This window comes from Bos indicus, chromosome 9 (genome assembly GCF_029378745.1).
Source record: "Bos indicus isolate NIAB-ARS_2022 breed Sahiwal x Tharparkar chromosome 9, NIAB-ARS_B.indTharparkar_mat_pri_1.0, whole genome shotgun sequence".
Taxonomy (NCBI): Eukaryota; Metazoa; Chordata; class Mammalia; order Artiodactyla; family Bovidae; genus Bos; species Bos indicus.
This window is the reverse complement of record NC_091768.1, coordinates 39,893,503-39,915,850: the sequence shown is the minus strand read 5'-3', so window position 1 is coordinate 39,915,850 and position 22,348 is coordinate 39,893,503. Positions and strand designations below refer to the sequence as shown.

Genomic DNA, 22,348 nt, shown 5'->3' with positions numbered 1-22,348 from the left:
TAACCATTGGAATAACCACAGACGATTCATCAGGTAAACTGTAGGAGGGGGCAGCCAGGCACAACATAATGTCCTCAGAAAAGAAACTTCCAGGGCCATCTTCCCACAAAACGCTATTTGCTTTTTCTAAAACACCTTTCTAAATTTCATTTTTTTTTAAAAAAAGGGTATCTCCCCTAGAGATGTTTAAAAAACTGTAATTTTGCTTCTGAGGTATTTGCAAGCCTTGCCTCTTTGGTTTTGTGACATCATAAGCATCCTAAATAAGATAACATACTGCAGCTCACAGGGAGACTCTGCATCTCTGCAGGACAAGTGTAATCTGAAAAGCTTTGAGGCACACACATCAGATTTTAACACTAAAACTTGTTGTAACAAGAGTTTTTCCTACACTTAAAAAATCCACAGTGACACAAAGTCAATTAAATTTTATTACAACCAAGAATATAAAATAAATGCAATGTAATTCATTTCTAACAGTCATTTCAAGAAGGATGTCAGGAAAACTCAAAAGCGAGAAACACTTGGCTCCAAAGCTGCAAGCTTGTCCTGCACCCGGGGAGCAGGCCCCGCTGGGGGCAGCCGGCTTTCAATGCACACCTCACAGGGCGTGGCAAAGCATACACAGTCATGTCTAAAGTCGTACAAACAGGGATGCGTGCAGAAAAATGGCTGAAAAGAGACAAGAACAGGTACACTTCACATAGAGGAATTATGGGAAATACAAACTAGGCAGTTTAGAAAGGATATACTACATAACATATATAAAAAGTACTTTAAATTGTTGTTAAAAAGGACATCTTCAGTCCAGATTTTGTGTAATACTTTTAGTGTCTACACAGACAAATTTTTAAAAAAATTAAATAGTATTAATTTACTAAATATTTAGGAGATAACAGTGCATTAAGGATTTTTTTTCATATAATACATACATATCACTCCTTCGCAGTGATAGCATAGAAGAGTAAGTATGGCCTTAGGTACAACACATTTTTAAAAAACCCTAAAACAATGAACTTTGCCTTATGATATTTGTGACTATTCTTGAAGATTAAGGAAACCTAAACAGCTATGTTTTATATAAAATATTATTTATACTTGAGTCCTTCAAGCTTCCTTTAGTCTGCCATTTCACTGCCTTTCTCCATTCCCCAGAAAGATACCATTACAGAGGTTAGCATTTGTAATTCTCGTAGACTGTTCCTTCATTGACAGTTTGTCACACACAAGCATTCCAAGCAGATTAAGCTGCAAGTCTTATTGTCCAACTATTTCTCTTCAGCAGAGAAAAGAGCATCATTATAGAGGCATACAACTAGCAGTTGCTTCTTCAGGAATGAGGCAGTGAACACGTAAGTAAATGTCATCCCTTTCCATTCTTAAATGTAAATTGTGTTTACAAGAGCAAAAGAGTAGTGCAGAAGGCCAAAATTCTAAGTACTAAAGTTTTAAAACCACACAGATATAAAAATATACATGTCCTTGGCTTTTGTATGTTCCTGCATGATCTGCTTCATCTTAAGGATTGTTTCAGCCTCATAGTGTCCGTCCTGCCGCCAGGCTGCCTTACCTGTGAGCTCAGCTGTCCTGAAACTCGAGAATACTTTTTCCTAAATACACACCTTAACAAAAAGCTAACTCAAAAACTGATTTGTAATATGAAATGCAGAAAACCTTTGCTTTGATTCCTCCCCTCCTTTCAGTAACTTCCCCTGGTTTGGATGTTCACCCTGCGTTCTCAGGGGACACCGATCGTAATAAATTTTTGAAGAGGAATGTGGTTATTTGGGGAACACCAAAGTAAATTTTAACCTCAAAAATCTTCACAGGTTTCCTTCAAGGGCCCACAGTTTTAGGGCCCATGCCTATGTTAAAGGCTTTGTTCTCCTTTACAAGGAAAAGGAAATTGTGAACCAAAATTATTTCAAAGGGTAATGGGCACCAGTGGGCATCACCAACTCTGAGGCAAGACCACAGGAGGAAAGCGCCAGTACCGGTGCAGTGACCAGAAAGAGTCACGTGTGTAATGGGCATGTCTGGCTAGACCCTGTGTGAAGAACACTGGGAACAACTGATAAAGTCCCCACCAGTTTCTGTATCACTTCTGCCACTAAAATTCACTACATGCAAAGAAAGCAGGGTAGTCCTGTGATCACATAAGCACGTATCACAATGACTTATATCAAAGTGTATTAAAGGGCATGATATTTTGATTCATGTGCATATTTGGGTTTGTCTTTTATTAAATGTATGCCCCGCTCAAGGGTAGGAACCGAGCTTATCTTTTCACTGTAATTTCCTACAAACTCAACTTAGTTGAGTATGTTCTGCCTACAAGGGCCACCCAATTGTTGTTGAAAGGCTGCTGTAAACATTTCAAATATATATTAATGCCTGTGGTGATACTTAATTGTTGGCTTTCTTGAAGGTAGATAAACAAAGAAACCTCTCTATGATACTTGTTTATTATAGGGCAAAATTTGGGATAACTCTCTTCAAGAGGGTTTAGAAGTAGACGAAGAGACCTCATGTTCTAAGATGGTTTCATTTATAAGCCTGTCATCCCAGGAACGCTTCCTGTCATGGACTCAGTCATGAGCTCTTCAAGGACAGGAAGTATGTCTTGCCCTTCCTATCTCCCCCAGCATGATGCTGGGCACAGGGGGAGGGTACTGTGAGGATCTGATGCCACTGAGGCTTCAGGGCCCAGGACAGAACTTCACACAGGTAGCTACATTATGCAGAGGGCTACTAATTTCTCATTTTTAACAGCGGAAGCAGTAAATCACCATGGAGACAATCAAATTCCTTCCAGTGGAGCATGTCAACTGTTTCATCTTCAGTGTTCATCAGCATCCCTACACAGTCTTTGTTATTAATAAGCATTATTATGCTGAGATCAGGAAGGTCCTTGCTGGCTACAGTATCACATCAATAGTGCAAAATGTATACTGGCTTCTGTCTAAAATCTTATTTTACTTGTGTATGGACCCAGAGTAGATAACCAGGTAGATAAGTTCACAAGGAAGAGTAAAAAAATGCATATAACTTGCATATAACAACGATCAGCTATTTCTTCTAGCTCAAGAAAACATTAAAACAAGGCTGGTGCTGCTAGTAGCATTTAGAAGAACACAAATTTCTTGCCCCTTACATTACGATGGAAGCTCAAGTCTTTACATTTCTGTGGGACTCTGGGGAGCTTCCTTATGCTGGCTAAGAAAGAACTCACTGGCTAAGAGCAAACTCAGCCTCTAATTCATAGATCATAGAAATGTAAATATGTACTTAGATAATATAGTCGTATACTATCTGCCCATAGTTTAGGCACAATTGTTAAGTTTTCTCCTAGGGGCAAAAGCAAGCATTCAGTGCAATGAAAAGATTCTTGATAGAATTAAGTTTCAGTAATAACAGCAAAATTATGCATACATCATACATACTTGAAACATGAACAAAACCTAAACTTTTAACATGCTTTAAAAATAGTCACTCTATGTCTAACACAAATACGAATGGAGAACACTGCTTTTTGTTTTAAAAGCAGATTAATTTGCAGGCTTCTATTTGAGTACCCTTGATTATGTAAGAAAGTTACTCAAGCTGACACAGATGTGAAGAAACCAACAGTTCTTTAGAGAAGCCAACTATATGTACAATACACAAGAAAAGCTTTTCCTTCAAAGGGAAGCAATACATCCTTTGATCAGCATTACTCTTAAAGAAATCCAAGTGCAGTTAATACTCTCTTCAGTTTTCTGGTGTGGGTCACCAGAGGACTGTATTTCATCAAAGCTCTTGAAACCCTTTTTAAAGTAGACTTAAGCTACATGAAGTTTAAAATTATCATTCTTAATTACTGAATACTATTCAGAATAAGATGATTCTGGGAACTAAGTTCCATATGAAGGATTATATAAAAATTACCACATGTTTTAGTTCTTCATAGCATAAAGCATAGTAACTGCAAAGATCTAGGCTGTTTTTGGTTGCAGGTTCCCACTGTCCCACCACTTGTCTTTTTACTAGACCTTCCCTGAAACTAGATAAATAAAAATGTAATAGTAAGGTACTTTGGGACAGTAACAGTTCCTGTTTAAGATTTCCATGAACAAAAGAGTTAGATTCTGTGAAAACCACGTAGTGCTTTAAAAGGTGCATATTTACCTGTGTTGCTAGGTCAGTTCATGAAGTATAAAACTATACACCACTGGAGTCTTGTTTCCAAAACATTAAAATCCTAATAAAAGAGCTTTGAAAAGATAAATCATAGCGATTGCTACAGCATGAGAAAGGTGCACCAGGAAATCCTTCCCAAAGATGCTGAAGGTTACAGAAGTTAAGTGCTGGGATTAGATCAGACGCTTTATCAGAGAAGTCACAATGGAACACATGCAGGGAAAGGCTGTTGGGGAAACTTCACAAAAATCTTCTTTAAGTCACTAAAGAAGAGACATCAGTCAGTCTTGCAAAACGCTCTGTAAATAGTTCTCCTCCTAAGTGGCTGGCAGCATCAGAGCTTGCATTTTTGGTTCTCTTCAATGCAGACATCATATTGCTGGAGTCTGTGCTCTGGGCTGCGGCCGGTCAGTAGCGGTGGGCCTGGTGAGATGGGTGGTACTGTGCGCTCTGCTGAGACGAGGAGGAGTAGCCTAGTGTGCTCTGGGACTGAGAGGATCCCTGGACGCTGCTTTGGTAATTCAGGCGCGAGCTGGAGTGCTAGGAGAGGAAACAGGAAAAGGGGATGACCTATGGGGTACGAGAGCAGCTCAAGATGTTCATCGCAATAGGACACAGAGGGCTGTGGGTTCTGACCCACGGTAGCTGACAGCTAATTCCATGTGTCAGTATGTTTTGCTGATTTCACCTCATAGCCTGCTACCACTGTTCTGGCATGCACAAAAGCTGGCTGGATGTCTTTGGAAGATAAGCTACACGGGCAATGAGAGGTAGAGGGGAAATTGATGCTGACTAATTCTGGTTAGAGATTCTTTGCATAACTGAGATTTGCAAACAGGAAGAATCAATTTGGCATTTTGATCCGGTGGTGTTCATAATGTATACTGATGTGCTGTTAATTTTCTCATTATAAATAACAAAGCTGTGACTAAGAAATCGTTTTTAGAAAAGAGTTTCCTCAGGTAGAGGCTAGAGTAGCCTCAGCAGCACCACCTACCTGACAAAGCAAGACAAGGTAGCAGCAAATAGGTGCTTTTTTAAAAATCAACTTCAGATAACATTTAGAATTTAAAAAAAAAAAAAAAAAAATTGTATGTGAAAATTTCCTCGAGAAGGCTACGACAAATGTATTTCAATTAAGTGTATTTTTATTACCTTAAATGAAACATTCATCTTCATGGTATCAAGGGCAAATATGAAAAAATACGTAAAAGAAAAATTCATCTATAGAAATAGAATATAGTGGTTGGTTAACTATAAGCAGTGCTTGGTTAACTGCAGCTCTGTCTTTGGCTCTGCCCAGAAGACTGGTTCTTCCTGTGAGCAAAGCATGACAAGATCCTATGTAATAAAGCTATTGTGAAAGTGTTAGTCGCTCAGTCGTATCTGACTCTTTGCGACCCCACGGACTGTAGCCCACCAGGCTCCTCTGCCTGTAGGATTTCCCAAGCAAGAATACTGGAGTGGGTCGCCATGCCCTCTTCCAGGAGATCTTCCCAACCAAGGGATCAAACCCAGGTCTCCTGCATTGCAGGCAGATTCTTTACCGTCTGAACCACCAGGGAAGCCCAATAAAGCTATTACTTGGGAGTTTAAAATGTAAATGACCTTGAGGTGGCATTGGCGGGTTTAATGAAGGACAAATCAGCAAGGCTGCCCCACTCAGTGCACGAGAGGCAGCCAAACTGGACTTGCAACATCTGGTCCAAGAAAACAGGGCAATAAGATAGTTTTGGTTAAAAATAATGCCACTTAATTCCTTCCTTTGTTACACAACTCTTAGTCGTATTATTGTAAGAAGCCTTGACAAATCTTAACAACATTTATTGTAAGTTTATTATGGAAAAAAAAAATGTTCTTTCCATTCACAAGGCCTACAGTTGTTAGGCTGCCTGTGACTGCTTTTACTTTAGCAGATTAGACTCTGCACAATAGCTCCTCCATACTGGATAAAGAACAAATGTGGGAGAAGGAAATGGCAACCCACTCCAGTATTCTTGCCTAGAGAATCCCGTGGATAGAGGAGCCTGGTGGGTTGCTGTCCATAGCGTCGGAAAGAGTCGGACACGAATGAAGTGACTTAGCATGTATGCATGCATTGGAGAAGGAAATGGCAACCCACTCCAGTATTCTTGCCTGGAGAATCCCAGGGACAGAGGAGCCTGGTGGGCTGCCATCTGTGGGGTTGCACAGAGTCAGACATGACTGAAGCGACTTAGCAGCAGCAGCAGCAGCAGTGCTGATACTATGAGAGCTGCAAAGAGGTCTCTCACCCTCACCCTTCATGCTAATCTTTCCAACTAAATAGCTGAGAAAGCTATCCATGTCACAGATATGCTGGTTTATTTTTAAGTAGACAGCTCAGTATGGACAAAGAAAAACATTTGAAGAACTCCTAGATTTGAAAGGAGTAAATACAGTTAAGTAATCTGTCCATGACTGACTATAATCAGTCTAATATAACATAATCAGAGACACCAAGATGCACTAGTACATGATAAAGGTTTGTTGCTCATATAATACAATAGGAATAAACTAATGTTAGGGGAAAGCTGACTTTATAGTAAAATTCAAATACGTTCGTGCTGCTACTGCTACTGCTGCTGCTGCTAAGTCGCTTCAGTCGTGTCCGACTCTGTGCGACCCCATAGACGGCAGCCCACCAGGCTCCCCCGTCCCTGGGACTCTGCAGGCAAGAACACTGGAGTGGGTTGCCATTTCCTTCTCCAATGCATGAAAGTGAAAAGTCAAAGTGAAGTCGCTCAGTCTTGTCCGACTCTTAGCGACCCCATGGACTGCAGCCCACCAGGGTCCTCTGTCCCTGGGATCTTCCAGGCAAGAGTACTGGAGTGGGGTGCCATTGCCTTCTCCATACGTTCATCACTACTACCCAAATAGCAAGCTGCTTTGCAGACCAAACTGATGCCTTGATTAGTTTAATTGGAACCAGTGGAAGTGCTTTTATATACTCTGCTGCTTACAGGGAATCTTCCAAGAGAAGTTTTCAAAGTAGTTGTGTTGAGATATTCAAAATGTAAAGCCAGTTTTAAACAGCTATTTATTATGTCTTTCTTGTTAGCGTTTCTCTGGTTTCCAGTTCCTAATCAGTGAGTTTATGTCTTCGTTGCCTGTGGTTTTGTTTTCTATTATCTCTCTCCTACATGCTCCTTCTCCACCAGTTCCCTGAGGGACTGTGGTTCTAAACCTTTTTTTAAAGTTTTTTGTTTCCCTTCTTAGATCTTAAGTTTGTTACTACCTTGAAAACTTTTTTTTTCCCCCAAGATTCCCTACGGTTTTCACCTGTATTTTTACCTGTCTCTCCAAACATCAATCCTTAGGGTTTCTTCCTTTAATTTCTTGAATGGTAATACAATTGTAGTTTTCGTTTGAATCTCAACAAATGTATTTTCTTGTCTCAAAATTACTTCTTGTGAGATTTAACAGTTATTCCTGACAAGTCTTGGTCCCTCTCTCTTCTGTCATGTGGCTATGTACTGATTATTTCCTCCCAGTGATGGCAAATCCTTCTGAAGTGTGCTGCTTGCTTTGTTCACTGTAAGGCACCATTCCTCTCCCTTTCAACTGCTTATCTAGGGGTCTTTTTCTGACCCAAACCCGACAGACAGATGGAAGGGTAAAATGAGAAATGTTGAGGAGGAGCTGCCTACCTCACCTTCCCTCCTCAGGGTTGTAAGATAAACAAAAAACAAAATATCTTGCAATTACATGAAATGACAAAAATCTTCATTTTCATATAATGCCCTAGAAAGATTAGAACTGTAAAATCAAACTTTAGAGTTAAGTACTGCTTATTTCTAAAAGGATCTATTTTAAGTATTGTTGTTCTCTAGTCACTCAGTCGTGTCTGACTCTTGGTGACCCCCATGGACTGCAGCCCACCAGACTCCTCTGTTCATGGGATTTTCCCAGCAAGAATACTGGAGTAGGCTGTCATTTCCTTCTCTAGGAGAATCTTCATGACCCAAGGATGGTACCTGCATCTCTTGCTTGGCAAGCGGATTCTTTACCACTGAGCTACCTGGAAAGCCCATATGTATACTTAACATTTCATAAAATGTATTGCTAAAAAAAGAGACGACAGACTCAAAATGGAGTCATTTGTGTTAAGCCCATGTAACCAAACTGAGACTTAATACCTAACCTAATTGCAGTTTCAGCCCCTCCCAGGAATGTACTCTTCCCCAGTCGGTCTGCAATCTCTGCTCAGCACTTGAGAAGTAATCTACCTGGTAGACTCCTGTGGTCCCCAGAGGAAGGTGCCCTGGCCTGACATGATCAGCTCTCTGCTAAAGTAACATCCGGTCCCACCTCCTTCTACCTATAGAAGTCCAGAAGTCTTTCATCTTGTACAGCTCTTCAGAGCCTTTTTCTATATGCTATATGAGCTGCTACCTGATACATGAATCACTGAATGCAGCCAATGAACCTTTAAAATTTGCTCAGTTGCATTCTGTTTTCTGACGGTATGTCAACATGAAAAAGTACAGCATTGAGGGGAGTACCTGATAATCTGAGGGCATAACAGGCCCGCCCGAGTTTGTGCCTGAAGGCCCCAGCCGCGGTTTCTTGTTGGGAGGCACCTGGTTAAGGCCGGAGTCCTGGCTATGCTGCAGCCCTGCTCCGGCCGGCCCGGCCCCTGCACCTCCCGCAGTCCCGTTGGTCTGGGTGCTGTTCTGCTGCTGTGGGGGTGCCTGCGGGGGGGCAGCCGCCTGCTGTGGAGGGGCTGTGGGCTGCTGATGTTGGTTCTGCTGCTGTTGCTGGTTCTTATGAAAAGAGAAAAAAATGGCAAGCTTGGTATGGAACGAAATCACGCCTGTCATTGTAGGATATGCATATGAGACTGTCAGCCAACCTGGGGAGAAACCTATGTGGGACACCAAAGTGACTGGCATGCCTGGAGAATGGAGCAGCCAGGGACTACAGCACCCCCACAGGTGAGTACAGAGCCCCAAAGAGGACTCGTTCTCTGAAGTTCATTTAGATTGCACAGTAATCCTTCCTGTCAGGGACAGACATCCCACTGAAGACGCAGGCCCAGAGGAAAGAGCAACTCCTTAAAACAGCTCTAACAGTCTTTTCAGTCAATTTGGAAAAAGAAGGGCTGTGTGGAGAGGAGTCAGTACAATCAAAGCAAAGCACAGAGTGATGCTTTAAAAGCAGCCTGCATAAAATGATGGCAATGACACTGAACAAACAAAAGCAAGAATCAAGAATCGGGGAATAAAATAGACTGTAAAACAAATCAGGAAGTTCATTTATCTGTGAATGCATATTTCAAACTGCAGAGTACAATAAAGTAAATACACAATTAAATAAAATGCAGTTAAATATATAGGAATGACTACATTTATCCTTCCCTAAGTGCAGTTTATACCTTGTCACCTTTTTCTTCAGGTTCATCTTCATTAAGGAATTCTCGTTTGGGGTATGGAATCTGGCAGCCAGCAAACACACTACAAATCATTGAAGGAAAAAAAAAAAAATACATGTCATGACCTAAAATCTATAATATGATTGACCTTGTGCATTTAAAATTCCACTTTTTTTTTTTCTTATTTCCTATTCTTCATCTGTGGCTGGTATGCCTCTCAACACAATTTAAGCAATAAGAAAAGAACAATTTGTCATCTAAGTTTTACACTGGTAAAACTGCCACTTTTAATAACAAATCTTAAAACTGCGTTTAGCTAGTTGACGTATGTAATGCAGAAATTTCTCCATACACACTTCATCAGCACTAAAAAGAGCTGACTGTGTATTTGCTTCAACAATGAAAGTAATTTTTTTCTCAAGAAAAGCTGTACCTCTAATATCAGTAAGTCCAAGCACAATCTATATCTGTGGGTATAATAAGGATGGGGAAATGGAGGGGTATAATAATGCAGCAGAGACACAGAATTTTAAAAGCTCAGTTCCCTACTGGTTTGGTGTAAACTGTTCTGGCTGACCGATCTATAATAAAAGTCCCATCTGTTCTCAGCTTTAGTTTTTGTCTGTAAAACTGATTAATGACCATTCCGTAAACTTGTTTTCATTCACACCTCTTTACAGCTTTGCCTGTTTCAAAATACAGGACCTCTCGACTAGTTTTTCCCTGAGGTGGTATTAACCAAGGAAATAAAAGGCTCGAGTAACAAGTGCTTCCCTTGCCTTTAGCCGCCACCGCACACCCTCAACCTGGAGCAAAGTGCACAGAAAAGGAAGGACACATACTCTAATGTCGGCAAGGGGTCCTCCTGAAAATAGGGATCCTGCAGAGCCTGCTCGGAGGTAATCCTCTTCGTTGGATCCATCGTGAGGAGCTTCTGAAGCTAGAGCAACACATAAGATATTGACAGCACATGAGTTTGCTTCCAGGTCAATGTTCTGACGGTGTTAATGTCTAACAGAATTAACATCAAGTGCTAGCTTATTCATACACCACACACATTTATGTGAAACTGACAGAAATGATTAGCAGTAAAGCCGTTTTAGAATTTTTTTTTCCCTTACTGGTAAACCACTGGAAACAAGGCTAAAAGTCAAGGGTGATGTCTCAAAGGAAAAAGATTTAATTTTGCCCCAACATCCACCAGTTTCTTTTTTTCCTGAAGAGGAGGAAGAGCTGGGACAATTTCACGGTAAGTGGGGTGGGGTGAGAGCTATGCTAAGGATCACCTTCCCACTCTGGAGAGATGCACCTACCAAAAGGAATACTTTGCTGTCAGGCTTGACCTTGTGTTTCTCCATGTACTTTATGAGGCTGCTGTTGGCGTACCTGCAAAGACATGACATCCACACACTATTGAGGACATTCACACAATTGACATCTTTTAATGGAAGGTTCCAAGGTTGGTTTTCCTATGAGGTATGTATTCATTTAAGCCATTGTTTTTGGGTTTTTTTTTTTCTGATTAAAAAGGAACACAAAACCAAATGTTGGTAAATGTGTAAAAAAAGAAATAAGAATTGTTACACACTGCATGTAGGAGTTTACACTGTTAGAATTACTTTGGAAAATAATAATGCATTAACCATTAGAGCTGAAAATGTGACTATCCTATGATCCAGCGATTCCTTCCTATGTACATATTCTGTATCAGGATATCAACTGCTCAGGCTGAGGGGTGAGTAAATGGGTATTCATTTTATTATTCTAAATAGACTACATGTTTTCATCATGTATATTCTTTCCTACATATGAAATATTTCAAATTTAAAAGTTCAAGAAATAGGTAATATATGTTTATGGTAGAAAATTTAGAGAATATAAAAAAGTATAAAAGAAAAAATTGAAAACACTCATAATCAAGCTATGAAGCAATTTAAAAAACTCTAGCATCAAGATTTGATAATTTTCCTTTGGCATTTTTTCTGTGCATACATATATATACACACAAAGAAGTATTTCTATTTTTATAAAATTGGAATCATAGTATACATAAGTTGTCCTTTTCTTACTTAATGTTGTTTTATAAGCGTTTTCTCTTGCCAAATGCTCTTTAAGCTTATTATTTGTACTGGTTGAACATTTTCTACTGTTACTAATGACACTTGTTTCACAACAGCTAGAAAGTACAGATCCTTGTAGGTAAATCTGGTACACATTCAGGGGGACAGGACTGCATGGCAGGTGAGAATCAGAGGCCCCTCCCAGACCCTGACTCAGTCATTTACCAGTTGTGTGATCTTGGGCAGTTAGTTAATCTCTATGAAAGCCTTGAGGTGCCTCATCTTAGCTATGTGTGGCTGCTTTGACGCTTTTTCAGGATAAAGTCTTAGAATTATTAGGTCAAAGGGTAAGTACATGCCAAAGCCATTTTTGTGTGCTCTAGAACTTGCTACATGAACCTGGCCCTCAGACCAGCAGCATGGGCAGCAGAAAGCCTGCACTAGGAATGCAGGTACTCAGGCCCTATTCCACATTCTGAATCAGAATCTTTAACAAGGTCTCCAGGTGATCTGTGGATACCTTAATGTCTGAGAAGCATTCATTCTCCCCAATAGCTAATAAGTAAGGATGCCCATTTTATTATGCCCTTGCCAACACCAGGTATTTTTAAGAAAATCTTTGCCATGTATATTAACTTAAAAATTATTTTCCTCCAATACCAGGCATATTTTTATTGGCAAGGTAACCATTAAGTTTAGTGATGGTTAAACGAAACTTTAAGGTTTCGTTTAAATGGAGTCCGTCAACATAGCTTTGATCTTTATGTTGAATCAATTGATTTCTTGAGTTAACTCCCGATCCTAAAGTTGTTCCTATCATAATATAAAAGGTCTTGAAGTTGAAAAATCCTATTGCTTGATTCCCGTTGTGGTTTCTTATTTTTCCTAATATTACAAATAAGATAAATTGTCATTTTCTGTATTATCCTCTTCTAGATTTACTACAGTTTAGGAGCTGAACAATTTTCAAACTCTCTATATACATTATAAAGCATTTTATCAGCATGTTTATTCAAACATTCAATTTTTAAAGTCAACTTATTTCCTTTTAATTCTGTTCTCACCTTGCCTTCTAATGAGCTAACAAGAGCTGACACTTGGAAAGATTACAGAAAAAATTCTATTGTTACCCTTCACAATTCACATCAAGAGTAATTTTTTTGGTTCTTTTGCTATAATGAAAACAAGTTATTTGTTTACTTTTTAATGTCATTTGAAATAATATTATCTGGAATTTTTTATTATACTTTAGTGACTTGTATGTAAACTGCATTATATTTAGCTAATTAATAAATTCCTTTTTGTGTTATGTATTAGTAGGCAGCTTTTATGTGGATAAAATTGTTTGCTTAGAAAGTATGGGCTCTTATCTTTTTCTGTTAATTTTTAACTAAATGTCATTTATCTTTCTAAATTTCTCTCCTGTTATTTCTGGTTATTGTAAATACTATCATTTTATGTAAAACTCTTCCTTTGGCCTTTAAATACTAAGATAAAACGTTGTGTCTTAATTAATTTTCTCTTTTATATTACCAGCTTATCTTCAATTACTTGAACCACTTTCATTTAATACCCATTTGACAAGTAACTAATGAACATGCACCATATACCAGGCCCTGGAGATGCCTCTAACGGTGCCTACAATGGGCACGATCCATATTCTAGAGGGAAAGGCAGACAAGTGTTCAAAAGCCAACTGTCGAGCAAAGTGATGTGTGCTGAGAGAAGCAGCTCAGGATATGCCACAGGAGTGCAGAGGGGGAGCACCTGACTAGAAGGGCAAGGGGAGACTGCATGGGGATAGAAAGGATAAATAGGAGTTATCTGATGAAATGGGTGGGAGGATGGTATCAATATATCCTGAGGGAACAGCATGTGTAAAAATCCAGGGGTCCAAGAAAGCTCAGGGGTTTTGAGGATCTTAAAGAAATTTATGATGTGCAGCCCACAGAGTACAAAGTGGACAGAGGTTTAGGAGATAAATTTGGTGATGCCCAGGCTTTTGTAAGCCATATTTAAAAACTGAAAGCAACGTGAAGACTGACAAGCTCAGATGTGCTTTTGGCAATGACTGCAGAACAGGCAGTGAGTCAGAATGAAAACTGAAGGTAGAAATACCACTTATGAGGCTAGTGCAGGATCCCAGGTGAGAGAGAGGGTGGTAGTCTGGTCTATAATAGTGGCAGGGTAGATGGAGAGAAATACAGAGATCTGAAGGATATTGAAACAAAGAATTTACTAGATTTGCTAATCGTTTAGACACTAGGGGATAAAATGGAAGACAGTGAGAGAGGAGAAGGATCAGGGACATCTTTAAGGTCTTTGGCTTGAACAATTAGGTAAATCATGGAGCCATTTCCTAAGATAAGGAATATAGTGGGAGGAAAAGTTTAGGAGGATGGATGATGAGCTCAGTTTGGGACACGTATTTTGAAGTATTTATGGGACACTCAATTTGGGATTCCAAAAAGCAGTTAGATACATGGGTCTGAAACTTGGAAAGGAAGTCAGAGTAGAATGTATAAATTGGGAGCCACCAGCATAACTGGTACGCTGTAGCCATCAAAATCACAGAGACTGTCTAGGGAAATGTCTAGGGTGAGAAGAGAGCCCAATTCAGACACCTGAGCAATGTCAGCACTCTCTTTAGGAGCTGCGTGGAGGCAAGGACCCCTACCTAGGACTGTGTGAAAGAGAGGCCCCAAATGATCAAGTGCCATTCGCTGCTGCTTTATCATGTCTGCTTCTATTCCTACAAGCCATTCCTGTCCTGAAATTGTTCTGTTACGTTTCCCAAACGAGACTCTCTTCCACCTTTTCCTCTAGGTGCACATATTTATAACAAACTCCTCTCATTTCCACTCAGCATAGACATTCCACCAGTTCGTTTTACTCAGATCCTAGCCATGTGTTCTTCCTCCTGCCACCCTTGCTGGTTGCCTAGCCCAGCATTTCAGACACAACTCATGACACAGATAAAGACAAAACTACCATTAAGGCCTTGAACTGAGCCCCTTTCCAAGCTAAACGGAAGAGACTTTTAAACTGTCTACTGACCCTTAAATTATTAAAAGTTTTTAAATAAATATATGCCTGAGCCTGGCATATACATTAACAGCATTTGAAATATCTTCTTTAAATCCATAAACATAATTAATATACTAACATCTAAGTTTCTGGTTTAAACAATAATCTATCTGGCTTTTAAAAGGATTAGTTTAAACATTCCCACTGGATGTTACTTGTATGTAATATGGTATTACTTACGTTGTTCTTCTAAAGTCTTTCTGAAGTGTTGGGTATTCTGGCATCTTTCTAATATCTTCCCAGTCTTTATCTTAGGCAAAATAAAATATTGAATGTTGTTATAGGAAATAATGTCACTTATCAAAAATCTAGTTATTTTAGCTTAAAAATATACATAAAAATACTTAAAATATCCTTTTCAAAAAGAATGTTTTTGAAATATGACTCAAGTATTATTTTGAAAAAAAAAAAAAATTACCTGCAGGAAATCCCATGACACTAAATATTCGGTCTAGTTGATCATGATGAAAAGGATTGCTTGTTTTTATATCTTCCTGACGACAGTGAAAAATAGGTTCTGAAGTCAACAGTTCAGCAAATATGCAACCTATTGCCCATATATCTATGAAGGAAGAAAAACAACTTTTTGTACATATTTATTATATTTCTTTGGTTATAATTTCTTGGTATAATCACAACCTACATATAAAAATATTTTTCAAGGTAGGCAGATGGATGAAATAGGTAAAAGAGCTTAAGAGGTACAAACTTCCAAGGATGTTACAGGGATAAAATGTACACAAAGGGAATAAAGTCAATGGTATTGTAATAACTTTACAATGGTGACAGATGGTAACTGGACTTACCGTGATGATTATTTTGCAACATATAAAAATTATATATGTCATATATCTTAATATAAAACTGCATATTAAGTATAGCTTTTAAAAAGAAAAGAATCCCCCCAATAAATTTTAAAACTTTTCAGTGAATACAGTAAGTATATTAAGAAAACATATATGATATGAAATAGCTATATCATTGGGCTTCCCTGGTGGCTCAGACAGTAAAGAATCTGCCTGCAATGTGGGAGACCTGGGTGTGATCCCTGGGTTGGAAAGATCTCCTGAAGGAGGGCATGGCAACCCATTCCAGTATTCTTGCCTGCAGAATCCCCATGGATAGAGGAGCTTGAAGAGCTACAGTCCATGGGGTCGCAAAGAGTTGGACACGACTGAGCGACTGAACACAGCACAGCTATACCATCACATAACAGACTGAAAGTCAAATAAAAAACATTTACTTGTAAATTTCCTGATCAAGATAAACTTGGGGAACTCAATTTAGCAAGCAATAAGTTTTCTTTACCTTTAGGCAAAAGCCTTTCTAACCACTATTAATAATTTAATTGCTGAAGCATTCAACTGATAATCTAATACAAGGCATAACACTCAAGATGTGATAGAATAAAATAATATGATCAGGTATGGTGATATGTTTCTTTAAAGCAATCAAATACATAACGACTAGAATTTTTGAGTTGTCGGTCTAGATGGTACAGATTACACAAAATAATTTGGAAAAACTCAACTTTTGTCTGAAAGATACCACCTACAGTTTTTTCAAGAAGTGGTAAGATCTGCTGCTGCTGCTAAGTCACTTCAGTCGTGTCTGACTCTGTACGACCTCACAGATGGCAGCCCACCAGGCTCCTCCATCCCTGGGATTCTCCAGGCAAGAATACTGGAGTGGGTTGCCATTTCCTTCTCCAATACGTGCATGCGTGCTAAGTCACTTCAGTCATGTCCGATTCTGTGTGACCCCATAGACGGCAGCCCACCAGGCTCCTCTGTCCACAGGATTCTCTAGGCAAGAATACTGGAGTGGGCTGCCATTTCTAGAAGCTGATAAATACAAGTATATACAAGTAGTACATAACACCAGTAAAGAGAAGTAATCTGAACATACTCACTTAGATGCTGCCCCAACTCCACCATGCCAAGATACACTGAGGCATCTTTCAGAGTTTTATTAACTACTTCAAATAACCAGGTAAAGATGATTCTACTTGGATTTTACACATTGAAAAACTATAGTTTTAATATAGATTCTAAGACTGTAATATTTATAATGCTTTGCCAAATGTACATGTGAATTAATTTTTGTGAGATGTATATTCATACTTTCCCACCTAATGCCACTTAGTAAGTATTTTTAAAGTTAATAACACAGAGACTATGGGATAGCATAGAAAAGTACAGTGTTTAGAAGTCTTCTAAACATAGCAATCCCATTCTACTATTCTACATTCTACTATTACATATATAGTAATGTCTCATGTATCTGACTCCATTCAGGGATGGTCTCCTTCCACACAAGTTAGCCTTCTGGATAATGGGAATATATCCTTTCAATAACCATTTTTATTACGTTATTACCTGCCATCTTAAGAGGCTATAAAATATAACTTAATCATCCTCATTATGAAGATCCATCACTAAAGAGGAGAATAATAATACTGTTCAGTGTCTACTTTGTCATTTTTTTCTCTGCCATGTCATATTGGCTGTCCCCTTGGCCCTGATATGGCAGCCTCTGACTGTCCCAAGTCTTCCTGAAGCTGCCTCTACTATGCAGTCAATGGAGACAACTACTGTATGTTGCTGGCCACACAGTTCCTGGTTTGCCTTCTAATCAAGGACAGGGGCCTGTATCTAGATTTCCTGAAGAACCGCTAAGAGGAGGAACCTCAATGTAGCGTGCAGTATTAAATTCTAGGGTGTCTTGCCTCATATTAGCATCTAATTTTAAATGATCACCTGGCTCCAGCACCATCTATACCCATTTCTCAGCTCTTTCCTTTATCAATGACTTGTACTTTTCTCTCTCTTCCTCTCCCCTCTCCTCCCTGCCTCCCCCTGCCCCACTCCCCGTGTGTGTGTGTGTCTCACACATACCACAACCACCACCACTCACCTCCTGGGCTAAATCTCATTTCATAAATTTTCACTGATGCCAAAAAACTCTCTTTTATATGCTCTGAATAGAAATAATACTCATTTCTGATATGAACCAGGTACACAGAATTCTAAGAATGAGTAACTGTATATTTATGTCTGCTATGAATACATAAGCTAACTAATGTGGGGATTATTATTTTTCTATCTTAACTTTTTTCCTCACTTCTATCCAGAATAAATAATTGGGATGACTAAAATTAGAAATCAGTGATTAGGTTTTTATCTTTAATTGCTAAGTCTCATTTTTACTGAGCTAGTAAGTCACAAGCTGGTTAAAATTCAATTTCAGTTCTCCTTACCCTGAGGAAATTAGAAATATAGTTGGTTTCCAGTTCATACCCAATTACCTTTATTTCCAAAACTCACAACTATTTTTTATTACAACAGTAGAACAGTTAATCAGAAAATATTCATAGAACTATACTTCTCAAAGTGTGGGGACCACACACAGCAGAATCACCAGAGGGACATGTTAGACACAGGCTGTGGGTTTGCTAGCAATCTCTGAAAGTGAGACATTCTTTGGTGGGGCGTCATTTTGTTTAACAAGGTTTCTGGCTGAGTCTTCCTTTTCTTCCTGGAGTCTCCCTTCTGACACAGACTGCACAGTGCTAGGTAAGAACCCAGCGCACGGGAGGTTATGCTGTTATCACATCCTGTACTCCCGCCCTGTGCCCGGCATTATCTCACCACCAGTCCTGTTCTAAAGCACCAACTGTTGCTCCCAGCTAGCACTCCCCTTTTCTCTGTCTTAACTTTTGGCCCCTTCCTAGCCTCTGGTACCTTCTGAGATTGTCTAGATTTTATTGTTCTCAAGAGAGAGAACTAATACCAGAAGAAGCAACCATAATGGTAAATGTCTCAAAAATAAAGCCCCTCAGTGCACCCACTGGAATGGAAACAGAGTCAGGCTTATTTTAAGAACTGCTCTCTCCCAGTGGTCCCCAACCTTTTTGGCACCAGGGACCAGTTTTGTGGAATACGATTTTTCCATGGACCAGAGATGGGATAATCCAAGCGCATTACATTTATTATGCACTTTCTTTTTTAAATATAAATTTATTTTAATTGGAGGCTAATTACAATATTGTATTGGTTTTGCCATACATTGACATGAATCCACCATGGGTATACACATGCTCCCCATCCTGAACCCCCCTCCCTCCTCCCTCCCCATCCCATCCCTCTGGGTCATCCCAGTGCACCAGCTCCGAGCAGCCTGTATCATGCATCGAACCTGGACTGGCGATTTGTTTCACATATGATAATATACATGTTTCAATGCCATTCTCCCAAATCATCCCACCCTCACCCTCTCCCACAGAGTCCAAAAGACTGTTCTATACATCTGTGTCTCTTTTGCTGTCTCGCATACAGGGTTATCGTTACCATCTTTCTAAATTCCATATATATGTGTTATTATACTGTATTGGTGTTTTTCTTTCTGGCTTACTTTATTTCTAATCTAATGCCACCACTGATCTGACAGGAGGTACCAGTCCACGGCCCAGAGGTTGGGGACCCCTGCTCTATCCCTTCCATTTACTTTTCGTATCAAAAAAAAGTTCTCCCACCTTCACAGACAGCTGCCACTGCCCTTGGCTTGTAACGGTGACAGCCTCTGGTCAGGGGTCTTATTACTACAGGCTCAGCTGCCAGGGGATGGGTCTGAGGTCAGTCTCACATGCCTCTACTATCAAACACATATGGTTTTCCTTATGGTGCTGTGGCCACTCATAGCCTTTTTCACTAATTTAACAAAATCCTTCAGTAGTACTTATGAAGAATTAACAATATTCCACACTGTGCTAGTGTCTCAATCCCTAGACAAAGGAAGTATAAATGTGTCCTGGGTATCTAAGTTTTGTAGAAATCAGACCTCCTGATGAATGAGGACATTACCATATTTTAATTTTTGTTTCCGTTTCTACCCATGAAGAGGTTAATTATGAGTCTGATCTCTTCAAATGTGAGAACTTCCTTGATAACTCTTTGATAGTTCTTTTCAGATTTTTCATAAGCTTAACAGAGAAAGGATTGTGCTTGTCTATTTTTAATAATTTTATAATTTAAGTGTCTTTATCAAATAGAACTTGACCAAAGGAGCTAAATGCAGTCAAAATTAGTCTAATACAAGTAAACAGAATTCAAGAAATGGAAACTTTAAAGAAACACAGTGAGCAAAATGTAGGTACCTTACAGAACTAGGCCTTCACATTAATGGCCCCACTTCCTCCCTCCCTGTCTTCTCTTTTCACCTCTTTTAAAGCAGTACCTAGGTCTAAGGGCAGCTCTCTCTTCCCGACTCCCTCAGTTGGCAGCTGGGCCCTGTGAGGACACTACAGGGCCAGGCAGCGAAATCTCTGACGCCTCTGTTCTGAAGCAGACTTTAAATCCTACAGATTGTGTTTTTAACAGGTTTTCTTGTTCAGCGTTTACGCTTGGTGAGATGGCAAGATGCTGAGCACAGCTAGTCTACCCAGGTTCTATTTCCTACCTTAATGGAGAAACTGCCATTCTGATAACTATAATGGCAAGAGAAAAGGATTAGTCATATTGTTTCTTGCTTAGGAAAGGACTGACTGATTAACTTTTTCCCAAATAGCAGGGGCTCCCTCCAGTAACTACACTACTTCAGTTTTTCTGTTTTTCTTTTTGTGAAGAAAATTCTAAACCCCTCTCCAGTTCTTCTGATCAATAGTAGGTAGGCGCAAAACAAAATCTGCATTTTATCATTTCTAGGCAACATAACAAGATCAGACACTTGTATTCTCTGAAAGCAAATGCTTTCTTTTAGGCCCAAGAGGGAGGAGATACATGTATACTGATGGCTGATTCACACTGTTGCACAGCAGAAACCAACACAACATTGTAAAGCAATTACCCTCCAATTAAAAATAAATAATTAAAAAAAGAAAATGCTTTCTTTTAAAAAAAAAAGAATCATATTCTCCTAAACAGCTGAAAATCCAGAGCTACAAGAATATAAAATCTGGGCATATAGATGACAACAGGACTTTTACAAAGCCATACAAAGTGGCTTTTACAAAGCAGCTTTATTATGCCATTTAGTATTTATCATAAATGCAGTATCATACAATAATGATATAATACTTACCAATTACAAGTAAACCATTTCACACTAACTTACCAATGGCCTTTGTATAATGCCTTGCACCAAGCAAAAGTTCTGGAGCCCGATACCAGAAAGTCACAACTACAGGATCCAAGTCTGCTAGTGGCTTTAGAGGAGAATTGAATAATCTGGCAAAGCCCATGTCAGCTAAAAAATAAAATCAATTAATAAGAACTCAGTGTGGCATGCTATTATAACCATGATGACAATAGCCACTAACCTTACAAAGCAATCCTTTCCAACCCGTGGTCTGTACCAGCACCAGGTCTCCCCTTCTGAGGGAGATACTGTTATTGTGCCTATTTGACTGATGAAGAGACTAAGGATTTAGAGATACTCTGCCTTGTCCAAACTCACAGAATTAGTAAGTAGAGAGTCAGAATAAAAATCCAGGTCTGGTTCCAGATTCCTGGCTTTCAGAGACAGAATAATATTTATGTATGTTTTTAAAATAAAGTCTAAAAGTTTTCATGATTATGACTTCTATATGCCTATATATCTAAAATCTTGAGTCTATCTTAGTTCAACCTGTGCTGGAGTTGGCTTTTATGGACTCAGGAGAGCCGTTTTAAGTATCTTCCCAACACAGTGTTCAGTAATGTCATGTTTGTGGCTTGAAATTGGCTATGGTGGGAGTATTTACATCACAAAAAACAGTGCATGCTATAAACTGGGGTGACTTTTTTTCCCCCAGAGAGCCAGCTGTTGTATAGTTACCAGAACATCACATACATGTGTTCAAGAACATATATAGAATACATAAAAGAATTTGTTACAACTCAGCATTTAACAAAGCTCTATATCAAACCTAACTAATTTAAATATTAGAGGTCTACAAAAGTAGTAAAAAGATTATTACTACTGATATAATAATGTACTGGTTACTATCTAATTTTCTTAAGATTTCCTAAAGAATATATATCTATAAAGCATTTCAGAGCTTACAAATGATTTTCATATACATCATTTATCGCTTCATTTAATCCTTATAAGAATGCTGGTTTAATAAGTATTCTCCCCCTACCCCCACTTCTGTGATGAAGAATCTAAGGCCCAAAGCAGTTCCATGACTTGCCCAAAGTCACAGGGATAGGAAGTAAAAATGCCACTACTCAAGCAAAAACCATGTTATAATTTAGCAGCTATGTTCTTAACCATGGATCTGATATACAACAAATTATACATACGATAATTGCACGTCACAAAGGTAAAAAAAATCACAAATATAAGCCTCTATAATTTGAAGTAGGTGATACATACAGTATATTCTGATTGTATAATGGTCCCTCATGTATCATACAGTGCACAAGTAGTACATTAAAGTTGCAACTATAGAGTATCATTTAATCTAGAACCAATAGGCTATGATATGCATTAAACTTTTAATTTACAGTGATTTTATTTCTTTAGAGTTTGACTAATTTACAGAACTTTCTGAGAATGCTTTGGAGAACATAGGTCTTAAAAAATAAAGCTATCCAAGGATGCCTGTGCTGATGCCTACACTTTTTAAACCAAAATTCCCTATAGCAAA

The 22,348-nt window shown here is 39.0% G+C and overlaps 1 protein-coding gene and 1 long non-coding RNA gene across 7 annotated transcripts in view; one reads left to right on the top strand and one right to left on the bottom strand.

Annotated features, from left to right (window-relative positions):
* Window positions 1-413: 413 nt before the first annotated feature.
* The window catches only part of CDK19 (cyclin dependent kinase 19), a 169,849-nt gene continuing 147,914 nt past the window's right edge, over window positions 414-22,348 (bottom strand). For 5 of the 6 annotated variants that reach the window (XM_019967213.2, XM_019967214.2, XM_070795968.1 and 2 more), the window contains 8 exons: window positions 20,830-20,961; window positions 15,137-15,280; window positions 14,899-14,968; window positions 10,885-10,957; window positions 10,414-10,511; window positions 9,575-9,653; window positions 8,703-8,963; window positions 414-4,719 (listed from right to left, as the gene is read on the bottom strand). In XM_019967213.2, coding sequence (XP_019822772.1) covers window positions 4,588-4,719; window positions 8,703-8,963; window positions 9,575-9,653; window positions 10,414-10,511; window positions 10,885-10,957; window positions 14,899-14,968; window positions 15,137-15,280; window positions 20,830-20,961 — 989 coding nt within the window. In that variant the 3' untranslated portion in view covers window positions 414-4,587. The remainder of the gene's footprint in view (window positions 4,720-8,702; window positions 8,964-9,574; window positions 9,654-10,413; window positions 10,512-10,884; window positions 10,958-14,898; window positions 14,969-15,136; window positions 15,281-20,829; window positions 20,962-22,348) is intronic. The other variant, XM_019967215.2, reaches the window with a different exon arrangement.
* On the top strand, window positions 8,960-14,902 carry LOC139184909 (uncharacterized). The gene is made up of 3 exons (XR_011568442.1): window positions 8,960-9,134; window positions 10,252-11,812; window positions 13,168-14,902. It is a non-coding gene; the product is annotated as an uncharacterized lncRNA (long non-coding RNA).